Source organism: Lonchura striata, chromosome 1 (assembly GCF_046129695.1).
Source record: "Lonchura striata isolate bLonStr1 chromosome 1, bLonStr1.mat, whole genome shotgun sequence".
NCBI classification, from domain to species: domain Eukaryota; kingdom Metazoa; phylum Chordata; class Aves; order Passeriformes; family Estrildidae; genus Lonchura; species Lonchura striata.
The window spans coordinates 123,913,372-123,930,587 of record NC_134603.1 but is presented as its reverse complement, the minus strand read 5'-3'; the positions used below and the strand labels follow the sequence as shown (position 1 = coordinate 123,930,587).

The following is a 17,216-nucleotide window of genomic DNA, read 5'->3' as shown; positions in this document are numbered from 1 at the left end:
TACCAAAACACACAAACACTAATCAATTCATCCTGTGGGAGTCAGAAGTACAGTTCTAATAAGAATCTTGAGGACAGAGCTGGCAGAGACCTATAAATGAGGCAACAGGACACTCAACACCAGGTTGTAGAGAGAAACTGTTTATTAATAGAAATGGCAGATGTAACCAGGTGAAGTCTTATTACTGTAGTGTATACCTCATGAAGTACTGCAACTTGACACCTGCTGCACTAGAACTCCATGAAGAGCACCAGCCACCCATCTTCATAGAAGAATGCTCCAAAATGAACCTCACAGAGGTGGGGGGGGAGGGAAAGAGTGCTGGTAACAGCAATTTTCTACAACTTTCCCCCAGTCACCCTTTTTCATACAGTGAATCAGCCTGGGAGGTCACACAAGCTACTTTGTGATGAGGTGCCCAAACACTGTTGACCTAATATCCACAGCACTCTATGGCAAGTCACACAGGTATTATTTATACAATGCTAATAAACAAACCAGATAAACAAACCCGTTCTTGCTCTTTAACTGGAGTAAGTAACTCCTGACAAAATTTCTGTGCAACACAAACCAACAGTAGCTGCAAAGCAAAAATGCGACTGTTAAAAGGGACAGTATTTCAGGCAAAATGGATTATCACTTAGGCAAACTTTTCCATGTAACACACCTATGCATTCCTAGACATACTGAATGTTATGGCTCAATAAACATTCCTCCCTTGGGTGGAAAAGAAGTAACAGCACTACTATGGGGGGTTTCACTTGCATCACGCACTCTGCTTCAAAGACCAAATGGAATACTAAACCTACAGAGAATGCACAGCCCCAGTATATTCCCAGCAAATTATCCTCTTCCAATGAGGCAAATCTGACAACTGTTTGAAAACTCAGATCCAGTTCGGGGGCTTGGGTTTTCTTCCCCAGAAGAAGTATGACTTCATCACCAAGACATCATGTACATTCATCATCAAACTAAAAGAAGACAGGCTTTCCTACACATAACAAAGTCCAAGTCCTGTTCATTTTACAGTATTAACAGCAATTGTTCACATTTTCCTGGAATGTTTTTTAGCACCTGCAGCACAATAGAAGTGAACAAAATTCAACTTTCATTGTAAGTAACGCAAAGTCTGAGTGGCCTGAACCCTACTAGTGACCTCTTTTCACCATCACTTTATAAATACAAGTCATACTCGATTTTTGGGCATTCTCTGGCTCACACAGAAGTTAGCAACAAGTTACGTTGTTTTTCTTTCTTCCCTCAGTTTGCAGCACAAAGTGTTCGCTGGAGGAAAACTACTAGTACTGACAACCTGATCCTCAGCTGTTAGTACCTAGAAACTCTGTAATGTTATACTTACTTGGAAGACAAAGTCTGTAGTGACAAAATTGTTAACCACACAATACTGCTTTCATTTGAAGTTGCTAACTTCTAGTATCAGGTTGACTCAAAACTGTGACTTGTCTCCCACATTTGTTGGTGACCATTGTTGACTGTCATGTGCCTTAATTTTTAGGACCATACCAAGAGAAAAGTTACGAAAGTTCAACAGCAGGACCTCAGGAAACTTAAAGACACCAGGTTTTCAAGACTTGAAATATGCAGTAATTTCATTTTTGCACAGTGCTGTCCCCCCTACACACTCCCTTCCCCTACTGCCATCAGATCGAAATGACAACATCCCCCCTATTGGAAACATACTCAATTAAAGTAAAATTTAAACCTTATTGCTACACTACCAAAATAGTATTTTAAACAAAAAAATAATTATTGCCCTTTGAAGTCGTTTTGTTAGTTTTTCATAAAGGTGTATGAATGCGGACTGGCCAACTGTGAAGAAAAAACCTCCGTCAACTAAATCTAAGTTATGGGAAAGGCAAATTCTTTTATGATCTGGTCATTCTGTTGGGAAAGAAGAAAGTAAAGCAGATTTGCGTGTCTTCATTTTCTGCTTCCACTGCAGCCCACCGGTTACCTATTCAAGTATTTCAAGTTCAACTTAAGAAAGAGAAAAAAACTTTATGTGAATCCTTAAACAGTATTATAAGGGTTAAAGACATGATGATTCTGCCAAAGCATATAAATTCCAAGGTTTGAATAAACCATGCATGAAGATAAGTGGTTAAAATAGTATAACCTCAAGGTACCTTCCCTTAAATACACTCCCAACTGAAGCTTTCTCAAGCTCACACTTGGTGTTTGTTTTAATGGTTTTGGTTTGGCCATTTTTGTTTTGGTATTTTCTGCGCACCCCTGAATGCAACTATGGGTAATACAGTTTTACACAGCAGGAACTCTACATTCCAGTCAGTATGTCTGTCTTCATGCTAAAAGCACTTTAAAAGTGAAAAAAAAAGCTCTTGTCCTATTGCAATCTGACAAACTTGACTTAGGTCGTAGTTTTGTTAACAGGAAAGTATGAGGTAATATAAAACACACACAAAAAAAAAAAAAAAAAGAAGCTACTTTTAAGCACTTGTGTCCAACAGCAAAGACATCAGCACTTTTAAATTTGCAGCACTGTTTCTCCCAAAAGAGAACAGATGTCCATGGTCAGAGAAACAAGTTCCATGAACACACGTATCAAACTGATTCTGTTTTAAATTCACCTCAAAATGGAATGTTTCAAATCATGAAAGGGTCTAAACATAAACATTATTTAATGTTAGATACACACTAAGTCTTTATTAAGCATTACACTAGAACTACTTTGGTATAAAAATACTTTATTTTAAAGCTATGAAAGTTATAAATATATGTAGTTAAACTTTCTACTCACAGAATGTTTGCTACTTTAACATTAGTGATTTGTTTCTCCTAATGAATCTGAATTTTATTCGAAAGGTTTACAAGACATTACTGTAATTTAAAAAACCCATCATTACAGGGAGCTGTACTAATTGTGATGTTTTATCAGTATTCATTTAACCTCTAGATTTTTAATGAAGGCAGCAAAAACAACTATTTTCTGATGATACAGAATTTCTTATTTCTTGAAGCGTTTCTGTGGTTGACCACTTCTTCATTAGTTACCTGCAGCATGGCACCTTCCTGCCAAAGAAAAAAAAAGTGTATCTGAAGATGTTTATCACATATGTCTAAACCAAATTATCAATAGGGGAACTTCAGCCATTTTTTAAAAAAAAAGTATAAGCAGTTCACTGGTGTGTCTAACACAAAAGGAACAGGACTTTTGTTAGCTGAGTCCACGTTCTTCAATGGGTAGCCTTTTAGAGGCTATGAACTTTGAAATTAAGGCATTTTTGGTTGCCTTTTTTTTTGGATAGGTTTTGTTGATTTTTATTTAAAACCAAATCTAGTAGAGTGTGCCACCCTTACTCTGAATAATTCATTCATTACTTGATACAATTTCCATCAATTTGAGGTGCAAACATTCAATGCAATGAGAGTAAGGCTGACTAAATTTGGCACTAAGGTTTGTTAGCTGCAAGAACTATAAAAAATGGTGGAAACCTCAACATTCTAGCCAAATTCCAATTTACATAAATACATTGTACACTTATGAAATACCACCTGCAGTTTCATTTGAAGGTTTTACTTGCCCTCATAAAGAACTGCTTATGCAGCTGTTAAAAGAATGGACGACACATTCCTTCACAGAGGCAGATGTATTCTGTGGTGAAATTTTTCCTTACACGTAAACAGTCTAGTTACTTGGGAACCTTCAGGATGAAATGTGTTATATAGAATAGATTACAGCAGACAAGACACGTAACAACATAGTTCATTTTCAACAGCACAGAACTACCTTCATTGCATTACCTTGCAACCACCATAATGCATAGACTCCCAAGAAAAAAGAAAATGTTGCAGGATGCAAAAATAAAGTTGTATGATTTAATTAACTTGTGACCTACCATTTTAACTACCAACACCAGGGATGGAACCCTTGCAAAGCTTTACTAATGGACACTTGCAGGTCTCATTTGTTCAACTGTAGCAGTGTACAGTGGCAGCAGTCTATGCTTGTCCAGGGTTCATATCATAGCTAGATTCCAGTAGGAAAAAAATATGTTAAGTATCTGAAATTAACAAATTTTTTTTGTAAAAAATAATTTAATAATACAATAAAACAGGATTTACAAGTTTCTTTTCAATTTGTAATTGTTAATTCAATTCATTGCTATATGTTAAACTACATAATGATAATCACTATACTGAAAGAATACTGTCATACATTATTAATTTCTCGGTTTTGAAACATTTAGAAAGGAAAAGTAAATAAGATCTTACCTAAAGAAGTTTAACTGAAGCTTAGAACTATTTTGCTCTACACCCTCAGCCTTCGTTGCCATCCTTATAAACAATCTACCGCAGTTAAAGCTTTGCAGAGATACAGCACAGCTTTTTAAGACTGGCTGAACTTTTAGTGACGTTTTCAAGAGTTCTCTTGTACTAGACCTGCGTCCCTGGAAGAGTACCTTGCAGGGGCTTTTTCCTTTCCTTGCCATTGAAGAAGCAGCATCTAAAAAATCTAAAAAGGTGTTTCTCCTTGCAGAGATACCCCTTAAGTTACCTAGATATTTTAAACCTGGTAATTTACAGACAACATACTTTTTCTCACCAGCATTAAATTTTACACGTACAACAACATCTTTGTATTATTTGTGGGACCTTATACTACCCACTCCTTGCCTTATTTTACAGTATTAAAAAAAAAATCTAAAATTACACAATATTTCCTTTAGAATTATTTTATTAAAATCATCAATGTACAACAGCTTCTTAACTCTACACACGCACTTAAATTTTTAAAAGGAAAACGTTATGTCTTATTACACCATGATCCTGGCTAAAAGCTTTTCAAAACTTTGAGAAAAATCTTAAAAAAGGTTTCACATGTCACCTGAAACTTACAAATTTAACATTATCAAAGGAATGCTTCTACACTTACAAAGACCACTAGAAAGAAACAACAATTAAAAAGCTAAGAAACTGTCTCAAAGGCATTTTTACAATCCTTCCTCCACAGTAAGGTAATGTTATTAAATAATCCAAATCCATTCACAAAATGGCTCTCTGCATCTGCTCTGGTGTCTTCTGCCATATCACTGCATATTTATGCATGACTGAGATAAGTGTTTCCTTAACATTGTTATTTCGATAACCTGAAGCTGTTCTGTTACCTCTGGGCTCTCATCCTCTCCTATTTATACAGTGAAGCCTGTTTCAACAGAAGTAAAGAGTAAAAAAATAGGTTATGAAATTATTCATCTAACCATTTTTTAAAGGAAAGATAATATCCTAAAAAGCTTTTAACTCCTGCAGCTACTCTCAAGAATCACTGCAATTTTAACAGTTAAAAACATACTTACCCATGGCATGCTTGAAGAAACTCAGTAACGGCTCCTCCCTCCATATCCACCACTTCCTCCACTGCCCCCGGGACCATAGTTCCCTGCAGTTGCAGAACACAAAATGGAATGGTCCCATCAGTACATTTTTTTAATCTAGGAAAGGTTGTGACTGAAGCAATCAAAGCTTGACTAATTGGAAAGTAACATCTGCTTTACTTCCAGGGACAGCATTTGCAACACAGACTTCTAACATCTAACACGGTCTTCCTCTAAAGAACCTCCAAAGACTGCCACAGGAAGCAACTATATGCTGAAATCTTAGAAGATTCAACAGTGCCACATGTAATTTGATGCACTGTGCTATCTTGAACCTGTGAGGGCTGAATTTGCTTGCAGGCTAAACTTTACAAGAAAGGGCTTCATGTTTCAGTTTCCATTTCACAAACCTAATATTCCGTATTAAGTAATTCTTAGACAACAAAAAGCAGGACATCTCAGAAAAAAAAGGCACAAGAGAAAGATACAAAGAACTCACAGCAAATATGCTGGAAATTAAGTACCTAGACTAGACTCTAGTTACTTAATTATTCTAGTAACTAGACTCTCTCCAAATAGTGTGAGCTGACAGCAATGAACATGAAATAGACTATTTAAACTCGAAATTCTACAACACTGTGCAAAAAGTTAGTATGTTTTATGTTTCAAAGTAATAAAAATTAATTTTCCTGATGTTACTAACAAAAAAATTTATAAACTTTTGGGCAATGTAGTTTTCAATGTATATACAAGGTTAAATGTTGCTGGTACAAGTAACAAATTGTGATTAGACATGTAGTTAACAAGGTATATACAGGGTTGGATGCTGTTGATACAAGTAACATATTGTGATTAGTTATTTTAAAACTCAGTACTGTTGTGCATGTATAAAAGGGGAGTGGAACCGGAGAGGAGATGCCAATCTTTGTAGAGGGGGCAGAGAAGCTTCCAGAAGTATTGCATCATGGAGCACAGCCAGAGCTTGAATCAAGATTGGAAGAGAGACCTATCAATAGGAGGCGAGAATCCCAAAACAACTGGCCAAGACTGTACCAAATCATGGGCCAATCAGCAACAGAGAAACAGACTTAGCACGGATTCTGAGCGCCCCAGTCAGGAGACAAGAGAGAGACTTTAAAAAGCCTGGGGTGTCTGACACCCGGGTCTTTCCTCGGAGCCGGTTTCCTCGGAAACAGCCCTAGGTTACACTTACTAAGTTGTTGAAACAGTCTCCGGACTAGCCAGAGGCTTTTGCTTCCAGTTGTTGGGTTTGTAATAAACAGGCTTACTTGTTTTTAATTAACTGGCCTCCTTTTTTTGTTACTTTAAAAGTTTTCCTTGTAAGCCTGTCCGTAACACTGAGACAAGCTTTACAAACTCAAGATGAGACACTGAAGCAAACTTGCAGAAAGAACACAGGCACTGCAGCCCATCTATTGCAGAAGTTATCCAATTTCTGCATATCCACCTTGGAATCACATAGAATAACCTGGATTGGAAGGGACCTCTCAAGGTCATCTTTTCCAATGCCTCTGCCATGGGCAGGGTTATCTGTCACTAGACCAGGATGCTCAAAGCCCCACCCACATAACCCTGCCTTGAACACTGCCAGCAATGGGGCACTCACACCACCTCTGAGCAACCTGTTCCAGCGCCTCATCACCCTCAGAGTAAATTTTTTCCTAATATCTAATCTCAGTCTACCATTTTTTAGTTCAACAGTTACCCCATGTTTTCTCTTCTATTTCCCCCAAAGTCCTAGAAGTCCACCCAACTCCGGCCAAAAATAAATACACAGGACATATACAATACCTCCACCATATGGTCCCCCCATGTTCCTGCTGCCACCAAAATTTCCACTCTTCATAGGACCATAATTTGAAGGTTGTTGGTTGTAGTTGCCAAAATCATTATAGTTTCCACTTCCATAATTGCCTGTATTATCAACACAAAAGGGGAGCAATAACTACATGAGTTAAACTGGATGCAACACTCAAAGACACTCCATTCTAAAAATTGTAAATTAAGTACAAACTCACATGTATTCCAGCAGTGCATGCACCAATGTTTTCATTCTATTTCATACTACTTGAAAAACAACAGCTTCCTTACACAACACTTCCGAACTACCCTCCCCCCTACCCAAATGACTTGCAGTAAGTTTTAACTGAAATGCTTGAACATGAACACTAAGCCTACCTCCTCCATAGTTGTCATAACCACCTCCATAGCCCCCACCCTGGTTGCCATAACCAGGTCCTCCTCCACCATAGCCTCCTCTTCCTCCTCCATAACCAGGACTGCCACCAAAGTTGCCACCTGTGAGAACATAATCCTTTTAAATGAGCTTTTCAATATAAAATGCACCAAAATTATACATAAGGAATATTTTTCCGTTTAGAAGAACAAAGAGAAAGAAAAAGGTAGTTTTCTAAGGGAATTTCTATGGACAGTATTTTTTAAAGCACACACCAACTCCCTCCCTAACTGAACTATGACCAAACCCCAACAATCAGACTGCCTAAAGACCTCAACTGAAAGATTTAAGGAAAATCTTCATTTTCTAGGAAATTTAAGACCCACTCTTATCCTAAAGAAAAGAATATTGTCCAAGAAATAACCATACAATTTGCCATATGGGAATCTGACATAAGCCAACAACCATGTACATTTTTCAAGCCAACAAAATGTTGTAATTCAGATAAATTTTATACATATGTATATAAATATGCAAGTGTTTCTTAATGAGAGAAAAATAAATCACCACAACAGCAAACTAACCTCCAGGTCCTCCACCATACCCATTATATCCATCACCAAATCCACGGCCGCTTCCATATCCATCTATTAGGAGAAAAAAACCCAAAGGATTTCAATTTACCTGTAGCAAACGAGTCCAATTCTCAAACTCTTATGACCATAAGAGCTAAATGGCAGAAATTTTCAATTTCTGTACAATTAACTTCAGAAAAATAAAGCGAAACATCCAGTCATCACTCTACATTTTTCCTTTTCTTATGTTTGTATGGTACCCAGTTTTAAAATGTCAGGCAAGTGCTGCAGAGAACCAGAGAAATCTGACCTTCTTAGCAAATAATTTATATTACTTTTGGCTTTCAATAGAAGCTAAAAAAAATCCTCAAAAACAACTAAAAAACAACAAACAAAACAAAACAAAAAAACCAAAACACAACTTCACTTACAAATTACTTTCCCCAAAAATTCTCTCAACTGCTACAGGTGCATTTAAGTTAAACAGAACCACAGCAGACAAAGTTATCCAGAACCAGAAAGACACGTTAATAAGGTAAAAAATGTAAATGCTACAAACATGCCTGTCTTACCAGCTCCCCCTCTGAAATTGCTGCCGGGTCCTGGACCAAAGTTGCCACCACCTCCACGAGCATCACCAAAACCAAAGTTCCCTGTATCAGTTTAACATTTATAAGTAGTGAGATTGTGGAAAACGAACACAAAAATCAACCACAAACTGTTACTTATTACATATAACCATTATTATACATACCTCCTCTCCCACTCCTAGAATTTTGAACCTCCTGCATTTCCTGTCTAGAGAGGGCTTTCCTTACTTCTGCATTATGTCCATTGATGGTGTGGTACTTCTGCACTGTAACCGTATCAAGTAACAGGCTATCAGCATTTAACTGGCAAGAAGTCAGAATATCAGACTTCCAATCCAAACACATTCTGAATCATACGAAACAACACAAAATGCCATACAATTTTTTAACAAGGATGACAACACATTCAAAATACACATTCCCACACAATTTAGCAACCTGTGATGTAGCAAATACAGGCATGTAACTAATCCCATTGTCTCTAAGTTTAGCTTTACACCAAGGCTGTATATTTTTAAATTATTTTATTATTTTTATATTATTATTTTTATTATTTTATTATTATTAATAATACTATCCAAAGAAAGAGTGAAATTACTTACATACAATTTTATCCACAGGATCGTGGTCATCAAATGTAACAAATCCAAACCCTCTCTTTTTACCAGACTGTCTGTCTGTAATGATTTCAATAGTGTCGATTTTTCCATACTCCTCAAAGTAGTCACGAAGGTGGTGCTCTTCAGTGTCCTCTTTAATACCACCAACAAATAATTTTTTCACAGTAACATGAGCACCAGGTTTTCCAGACTCCTGTTAAAAGAAATTTCTAAATTAGCACAAAAAAACCCAATTTCATAAAGCACCATTTTACCTGGATTTCAGGAATAGAATTCAGATAAACTACAATTTTTTTCAAGCACTTTTATGCAGCATGACCTTGCAAGCTAAATTAGGGGCCCTTTTGAGAGGAAAGTAACACAGGGTTACTTTGAGGTCTCTACTCCTCTTTTTATATCAAAGCTTTAAAAGCACTGAAAAACTATACAGATCAACTGTTTGAAAGCACTACAAGTATTTAATAAGTTAGAGCATGACTTTTGTAATTATTTAGACAAAGATGCATCAGCTTCTTCTGCCCAATTCCACAACAGCAGTGAACTCACATTCCACTTGTATCAAGGTCCTTCAACCTCAGCAAATTCACAACTATGCATTTTAACACCATTAAACAGTATATACACATGCTGCTGTAATTACCTTTTTCCAAAGCTAACCAACCCTGCATTCTGCAGAGAATGGAAAGGATTACGATTTCCATTTCCCCATACCTTTGGACAGCTCATTCAAAACCAGCTCATCAGTCCAAACGTATTAAACACCTCAGTCCAACCTTAATCTGGTAAACCCTCCCAGAGCTTCTGTGTGGTGAACAGAACTTGCCTTATAACCCACTCTTGCTCCTCAAGTACCTCTGTGCCACAGTAACCTGGCTTACATGTTCACTTCATTCCTGTACACAAACCCCTAATTTGCATCCTGAATGGAAATCAAGTATGTCTGTGGCTAAAACCAGCACAAGTCCACACACGATTCTGTACATCAGCAGTGGAAAAGTTTCCCGACTACATTCTCTGGTTTTATCTACCTTTTAGAAATACCCTAGAAGGATCTTGGAATAGTCAGGAAGACTGACAGGAGTTTATTAATTTGAGGCTTGTAATAGGAACTATTCCAGGGAAGAGTTACTCTGGAATCTGCATAACTACGGATATTCAACATAACACATTTGCTAAAACACTTTTCACACCCCAGATGTGCTCCTTGCAGACATGATTCCACAACCAGAATAACATAATAATTCACTGTAATAATAGACATTTATATAAGAGACCAAAAGTATGGGAAATAGTACCCCAACTATGGGCTTTGAACAGGTAATTTAAACCCAGCCAATTTCAAACAAGAACAAAGCCTAACAATCTGACCAAAAGAGGTATTTTTCAAAGCATGAGAAGCATCTGCTTTCAAAGCTATACTCACCTCTCTAGCCACAGCTCTCTTAGGCTCAACCACCCTTCCATCAATCGTGTGAGGTCTTGCAGCCATAGCTGCATCAACTTCAGCCATGGAAGAGAATGTTACAAAACCAAACCCCCTTGATCTTTTGCTTGCAGGATCCCTCATTACCTAAAATCAATAAAGACATTTAAACTATTTATACCTGTCTCATATTAAGCTTTTTGCTAACACGATTAAGAGTAAATGTGTAAGCTTAAAACACAATTATAGTAAAGTAGCAGACACTGTTCATTTAATATGAATGACACTGCTTGGGATCAAAGCAATTCAAACCACTGTTGTCCTCCAATACTTAGTGAACTCAGAAATGCTGCTAGATCAGTGAGGTGCATTTATATTTATGTTCATTTTTGCAAAAAAATTACACAATTTCTTTTAAGCTTCATGAAGACCACAGACTTTAAAACCTGTGTTATTACTTACTGCTCCCAAGACAATTCAGCATAGAACTTCTACCAGAGCCACCATCCCTGTCGGTATTTAGAAGACACACAAACGCAGTGCTTATGGGTGTGGTTTAGTGATAAACTTGTCAGTGCTTGGTTCAACAGTCAACGACCTAAATGGTTTCTTTCAACCTTAATAACTCTATGAAAACATCAGAGAAAGACATCTTTTTCCAGCTTTACTGAAGCTGCTTACTACAATACCAGCTTTTTGCCAAATGTTACCAACCACACAGATGTAACAGTGCTCTCTGTAAGTACCTCCTAATGCACTTCAGACAACAATACTGAAGTTGAACTGTTGAAATCAGTGGTGAGATAATCTGGGAGAATTTGACAGAAAACAGATTGTGAATGTTCCCTAACTCGATTTTACAAGAGTAAAATTTATGCACTGCTACAATGAACTGAACAGTGTATAAACTGTGTACCATTAAAAGCTAATATTCCATCTTCTCTAAGCTACCCAGAAATTCAAACATTTAAAATTCCTACACATCCCATGCCATTGCTATGTACTGGTATGCTAAACTTACCACACAGTCTGTAAGCTTTCCCCATTGCTCATAGTAACTTCTCAAGCTTTCTTCTGTGGTTTCAAAGCTTAAGCCGCCAATGAACAGTTTGCGGAACTGCTCCTTTTCCCTCTGCCACAGGAAAAAAAAGATTACATGAATGTAATTTGAAACACCTCCTCTGCATTAGCAAACCAGACACTATCCAAGATTTTCTTAAGCATCAAAGACTTTCAGTAAGACTTATTTTCAAAATGTGACCTGCTTTTATAAAGGCTCTACCCCTAATAAAGAAATTAAGCAATTTATGCAATTCTATAGATCCACTTTTACAATACATATTTTTTTAGTCCTTTTTCCTGTGTCTCCCTCCAGATATCAAGAACAAGGGACCACACTTGAAGACTTTGAGAACATCCCTCTGTAAGACCCATATGAGATGCTTTTTAAAGAAAATGAAAATGAGAACTTTGAGATTTGTTTTTATTACAAAAAATACTGTCTGATTCTATCCCGGATAACATTCATTTATAAAAACCATCCTGGCTTAAATTGTTTTACATTAATACTACCTTACTATTCATCCAAGGCATTTTAAGTAAAAATCAACTAAAGGCAACTAAATATTTTCTACAACAGGTTAAAAATTCGTATTTTCCTCCATAATTACTAAAACAAGTGAAACTCAAGCATTTGTAAAATTAATCTGGGATCCCACACCTCTGGAATTATCAACAAACCTATACATTCTCACCAGGAGTACCATTAAAATAATTTTTCTCGAAGTAGAAATGTGAGTAATACATATTCATATCCACTAATATCATGCTTTCAATAACACTTTAATTTCTTGCAGGGAAATGATCACTGCACTTGTTAAGCCGAGAACTATTATGCAATGACAACAGCATCATAAAAAACCCACACAAACCCAACAAAAACACGACCAGTAATAAAGTACTGCATTTACTTTTTTGTATTTATTGGTAAACTAAAGCAGAAAGGAGAACCTTCTGACTTCTACCAGTTCAAAGCACTTTTACAGAAACTTTTTACACAAAGCAGGCCTTTTAATTGCCAGTTTCTACATACAAAAGTATCACTAGCTCATACATGTGAAAATTTCATGCCAAATACTTAAAAAATGCACTAACAAGTAGTCCCCTTCCACACATTTATTATTTTGGAATGTTGTTTTGAAGAGAACTCTTCTGGACAAGAGAACTCAAACCAAATCACTTCAGCTTTATACTGTTAACTAACTTTAATAATCAAGAAAATATGCTTGGGCCTTTGGCTGTGTTTTCATTAGTGTAGTGGTTGCTTTATATACAACTCAAACATTACAGCAGGAGGTGTAACTGACAAACACAACATGATTAATTGTGCAATGGGGATTAAGATAAATTTTAAAAAAAGAACTAGAAAAACACTGAGACTAAGAAAACAAGCAAAATATTTCTGTGTACATATGCTTTTGGAAGAATTAAGCCAATCTGCACACAGACCAATGTATTTTCTGAAGTTGTCCAAGGTAGGCCTGGATCAAGATGCATGTAACACAGTACAATTACCGTAGGCAGTGACAACCCAGGGTTTTTTTTTCAAAATACACCTCTGTATTACCAGCCTTTCATACTGCAGTCTGACAAGGAAGTCAACTTTCTCCCCTCCTTCTTCCAAATACATACTCTATTTAAGATTGATCAGTTCAAATTTCTCTTGAAAAATATTTGACTCTGCTGTTGGATCTAGTTATTTTTCTTCTAAGAACACAAAGAAAGCTAGTACTGTCTCCTCCTTAGACAAAAGGACAAGCAAAATAAGACACATGTTCACAAGCAGCAGACACATGTTTCAACTAATTCCTTTTCACCTCATCACATAAAAGGAACAAAGAACACTGCACACCAGACCAGTATAAAAAAAACATATTCACCATATGTCATAGTATTATTTATTAATTTTGAGTAAAAGAGCAAAGAAAAATTTTTAAGCAACAATACTGCAAAAATAAAAATCCTCCCTTCAGTTCTGCTGCTTGAGAATTAGGGACCACTTGCTTACAGTTGGATATAAAAATGTGGTTTTTTTTGTAGATCTATGAAATCTATTACCACCCATTTAATAAAGGACATTATTATAAAAATATGAGAATTAAGTAAGTTTAGTAGACAGGCAGGATTTTTTCCAGTGTTATTGTTACCCCCTGAAAACAGCTACAAACCTGCAAACAGAACTCAAGAAACAATTGTAAAATTATAAAATATACAATAACAATTATAAAAATATACTACATATAACTAACAGACATTAAACAGAATAGTAATGCATTTTACAGATGTATTTAGGGTCATGATCTACCCAGAACATCTAAGCACCACACGTCAGAAAACAGCAATAACGAAATTAATTACCAGTTCTTTAATGAAAACCACTGTGCGAAAACAGCACACACGCTGCTCCACTAACACGAAATCTCTAGATGCAGATAAACTATCTGTCTCAAATGAGCCAGTCTGAAGAAGCTCTGGTTGGCCTAACACTAACCTACCAAAGTCCAGAGAGTTCTGCACATCTAAAGTTTGTGCTGAAGGTATAAAATGTACAATAACTATCATCATGCCAGTGTCTCATAGAGTCCTAAGGAAAATACTCTTTTGCTACAGACAGACACCTCATACCTAGGAAAGGCCACAATATAAAAGCTGGAGGTTAACACCTCTTTCAAGATTTCCACAGTATGGCCCGTGGCAGGAACAAAGCACTAAGGGAAATTTCTACCTCTGTAGGATCTTCATGCGTGTGTATTTTAAGCTTTACTCCACAGTCTTAAAGCAACTTGAAAGCACTGAAAAACGCATAGCCTTTACTAAAAAATTAATCACCAGAGAAAGGAAAGGTGTTTCACATAGCTGTAACGTGCGCAGACACAATCCACGCTGACAGCGGAATTAAGAACTCGGGTAACAGCAATGTTTACCGGAGACGAGCGAGGGGGAATCCCTGAACTCCAGAGCTCCGCAACCCCTCAGCGGCAGCTCGCTCGCCGCCTGTGGCGGCCGGGACGCAGCGGCCGCGCCGGCTCCACCATGTGGCGGCAGCGGGAACACCGCGGCCCCGAGCCGGGCGGGGAAAATGGCGCCCGGGAGCAGCCGCCGCCTCCAGGGACAGCGCTGCGAATTGCTGCCAGCGTACACCTACACACACGGTACTAAGGCCTCTCCAGCGCTCCTTCTCGCCCCCGTGCATACCAGACGACTACAGCTGACGCCCGCCTTGCCCACTCTGCCGGAGGGATCCCCAGTGCCTCTCGCAGACGCGAGTCCCAGCCAGGCCGCCATTTTACCCCTCCCCCTCGCCACCGCCATTACCCGCAGCGCCGCTCGGCCGCTCCGCGCCTCGGGGGGCCAAGACGGCCCCCCCAGCCCGCGGGGCTCAGACTCCCCCCGCTCCTCCGACACCTCAGCAGCAGCGCAGCTAATAGCCATGGCCACGGGCTCAAGAACGCGCTGTCCGCCATGCGCGGTTACCGCAGCTTCCGCCGCCTCGCCCGGCTGTGCGCCAGCCCCAGTCGCCGCTTCCAAAACCTTCCTCTGCGCAAAGACATCCAGCATCCGCCCCGCGCTGCGACCGGCGGCAGCGCCTGGACTTGTGCGGACGACTCAAGCTTGCTTGTAATTCTGAGTCCCGAAAAAATTCACTCTGTCTACACAAGCAAACGCGTCTCCCTCCTTAAAAGCAAGGTCTAAATCCACCCATTCCACGTACCATGTTCTTCATGGTTTATGTATTCCCGCTCGAGAGTACCGTACAACTGGTCGGTAATGGCTGCCTGAGCTGTTACGTAATTTGAAATTCAGCTCCGCGTAGTGTTAGCGCCCTCGTACTCCAGCTCGGGCTCGCTTCCGAGGTTTAATTAATTAAAAAAAAAAAAAAAAAAGAAAAAAAAAAAGAAAAAAAAAACTACAGGATCTGGAGCTTAAATATCTCCAAAGGGGCTGCAATTCTGAATAATGCCCCTACGTGTTTTTATCGTGTAATGAAAGTCATCGACTCCGTTAGTAATGGCCGTCTCCGAAATGAGCCGAAGGAGCTGTCGTCGTCGAGCTTATCCGCTTCGACAGCCGCCGGAAAAAGCCGAACCAGGAATGGAAGCCCATTCGACTCGCTTCGGTAATTTCCGGAATCTGCCGCAGCACGCGAAAATGGCGCTCGGGGCCAGCTCGGCAATTTCCGGACAGAAAGACGCAGCAAGTCACCGACTACTTCAGCCAACTCGGCAGTTTCTGACCATCGACAGGCTCGCGAGACGTGCCCGAGCGCAGCCGTAGCGGCCTCGAACGCTACTGGCACTCAATTTTGTTTGGTTTTTTTTATGGAAATTGACAAAAGGCCCCGAAGGCACAAACCTCGGCGTTATTATTAGTCGGGGGCGGCAGCGCATCGCTCCCCGAAACCTCGCCCTGGCCCCCTTCCTCCTCCGCCCAGGCAGGAGGAAGTGAAAGTTACACAGATTTTGGCACAAGTGCGATATATCGCGGGGCCCCGGCGGAGGGAGGCGGACTTCGCCGCAGCTCGCTCCGCTCTAGCCCGCACCATCGGCATCGGGCGTGCTGCCCGCTCCGCCGCGCTGTCCTCTTCTTCTCCTTCATCCCCTCCTTTTTTCCCTCTCCGGCGGCCCTACGCGCACCGCGACAAAGGGTGAGTGCTGCCGCCCCGCGCGCCAAAGAAATGGCGCTGGAGCAGCTCCTTTCTTCCCGCCCCCTCTGCTCCCCCTCCCTTTCAGCTTCACCGCGGATCCACCCGCAGCTCTCCTGGCTGCAGTGAAGGCTCCCCAGCCGACTCCCCCGACCCCTTTTCCCACTTATGAATGAGTTCTCGGGCCCCAGAGCCCCGCAGCTTCCCGAGCCCCCTTCCCTCCCCCCGCCCTTGCTCACACCCAGGCCTCCCCGCCGCAACGCGGGAAATGGCCGCCCTCCAAAGGGGGCCCCTCCAAACGAGCTTCAAACCTACGCCAGCGCTCCTCGCCTGCCCTCCCCACGCCCGGGGCCCGCCCGGCCGCCCCGATCGAGGGCCTCGCTCCGCGGCGGCGGGCAGCATCGGCCCGAAGCGCATTCGCTGCGGCCGCCATGATGGCGGCCGTGGCTCTCGGGGTCCGCCAACCCCGCCCGCTCCCCCAGGCTTACCCAGTCGCTTTCCCTGTCGCCGCGAGGCATCTTCCTTCTTTTGGACGCCTGGCGCGGTCCTGCGCTCGCCCCGCGTTGGAGAGACGTCTTGGCCCCCCTCCTGTGCCGGCGGCGACGACGGTCGGAGGTTGTAGCGGCTCGCGCGTAGGCGGCGGCGGCGTCGTGCGCTCTGCCCCGTCACAGCCGCCGGCGCGCAGAGCTCGCCCGGCCCAGCCCAGCCCAGCCCGCCACCGCCGCGCCGCTCTCCGCCCTCCGCTCCCGCCCTCCC

General features: G+C 40.6%; 1 protein-coding gene across 5 annotated transcripts; it reads right to left on the bottom strand.

Annotated features, from left to right (window-relative positions):
* Positions 1-2,709: 2,709 nt before the first annotated feature.
* Positions 2,710-17,167, bottom strand: HNRNPA2B1 (heterogeneous nuclear ribonucleoprotein A2/B1). Of its 5 annotated transcripts, XR_013340962.1 has the most exons (12): positions 16,949-17,167; positions 11,781-11,891; positions 10,760-10,906; positions 9,319-9,529; positions 8,881-8,982; positions 8,690-8,779; positions 8,136-8,198; positions 7,554-7,673; positions 7,167-7,289; positions 5,337-5,419; positions 3,879-5,185; positions 2,710-3,051 (listed from the first exon to the last, which is right to left on the bottom strand). XR_013340962.1 is itself a non-coding variant. In XM_021538213.3 (11 exons), the coding sequence occupies exons 1-10, from the start codon at positions 16,976-16,978 to the stop codon at positions 5,358-5,360; spliced, it is 1,059 nt and encodes a 352-aa protein (XP_021393888.1). In that variant the 5' UTR covers positions 16,979-17,167; the 3' UTR covers positions 2,710-5,185; positions 5,337-5,357. The 5 variants fall into 5 exon arrangements, 4 of the variants coding, with proteins under 4 accessions (XP_021393888.1, XP_021393890.1, XP_031359715.1 ...); XM_021538213.3 differs by having other exon boundaries at positions 2,710-5,185; XM_021538215.3 differs by having other exon boundaries at positions 2,710-4,009.
* Positions 17,168-17,216: the final 49 nt, after the last annotated feature.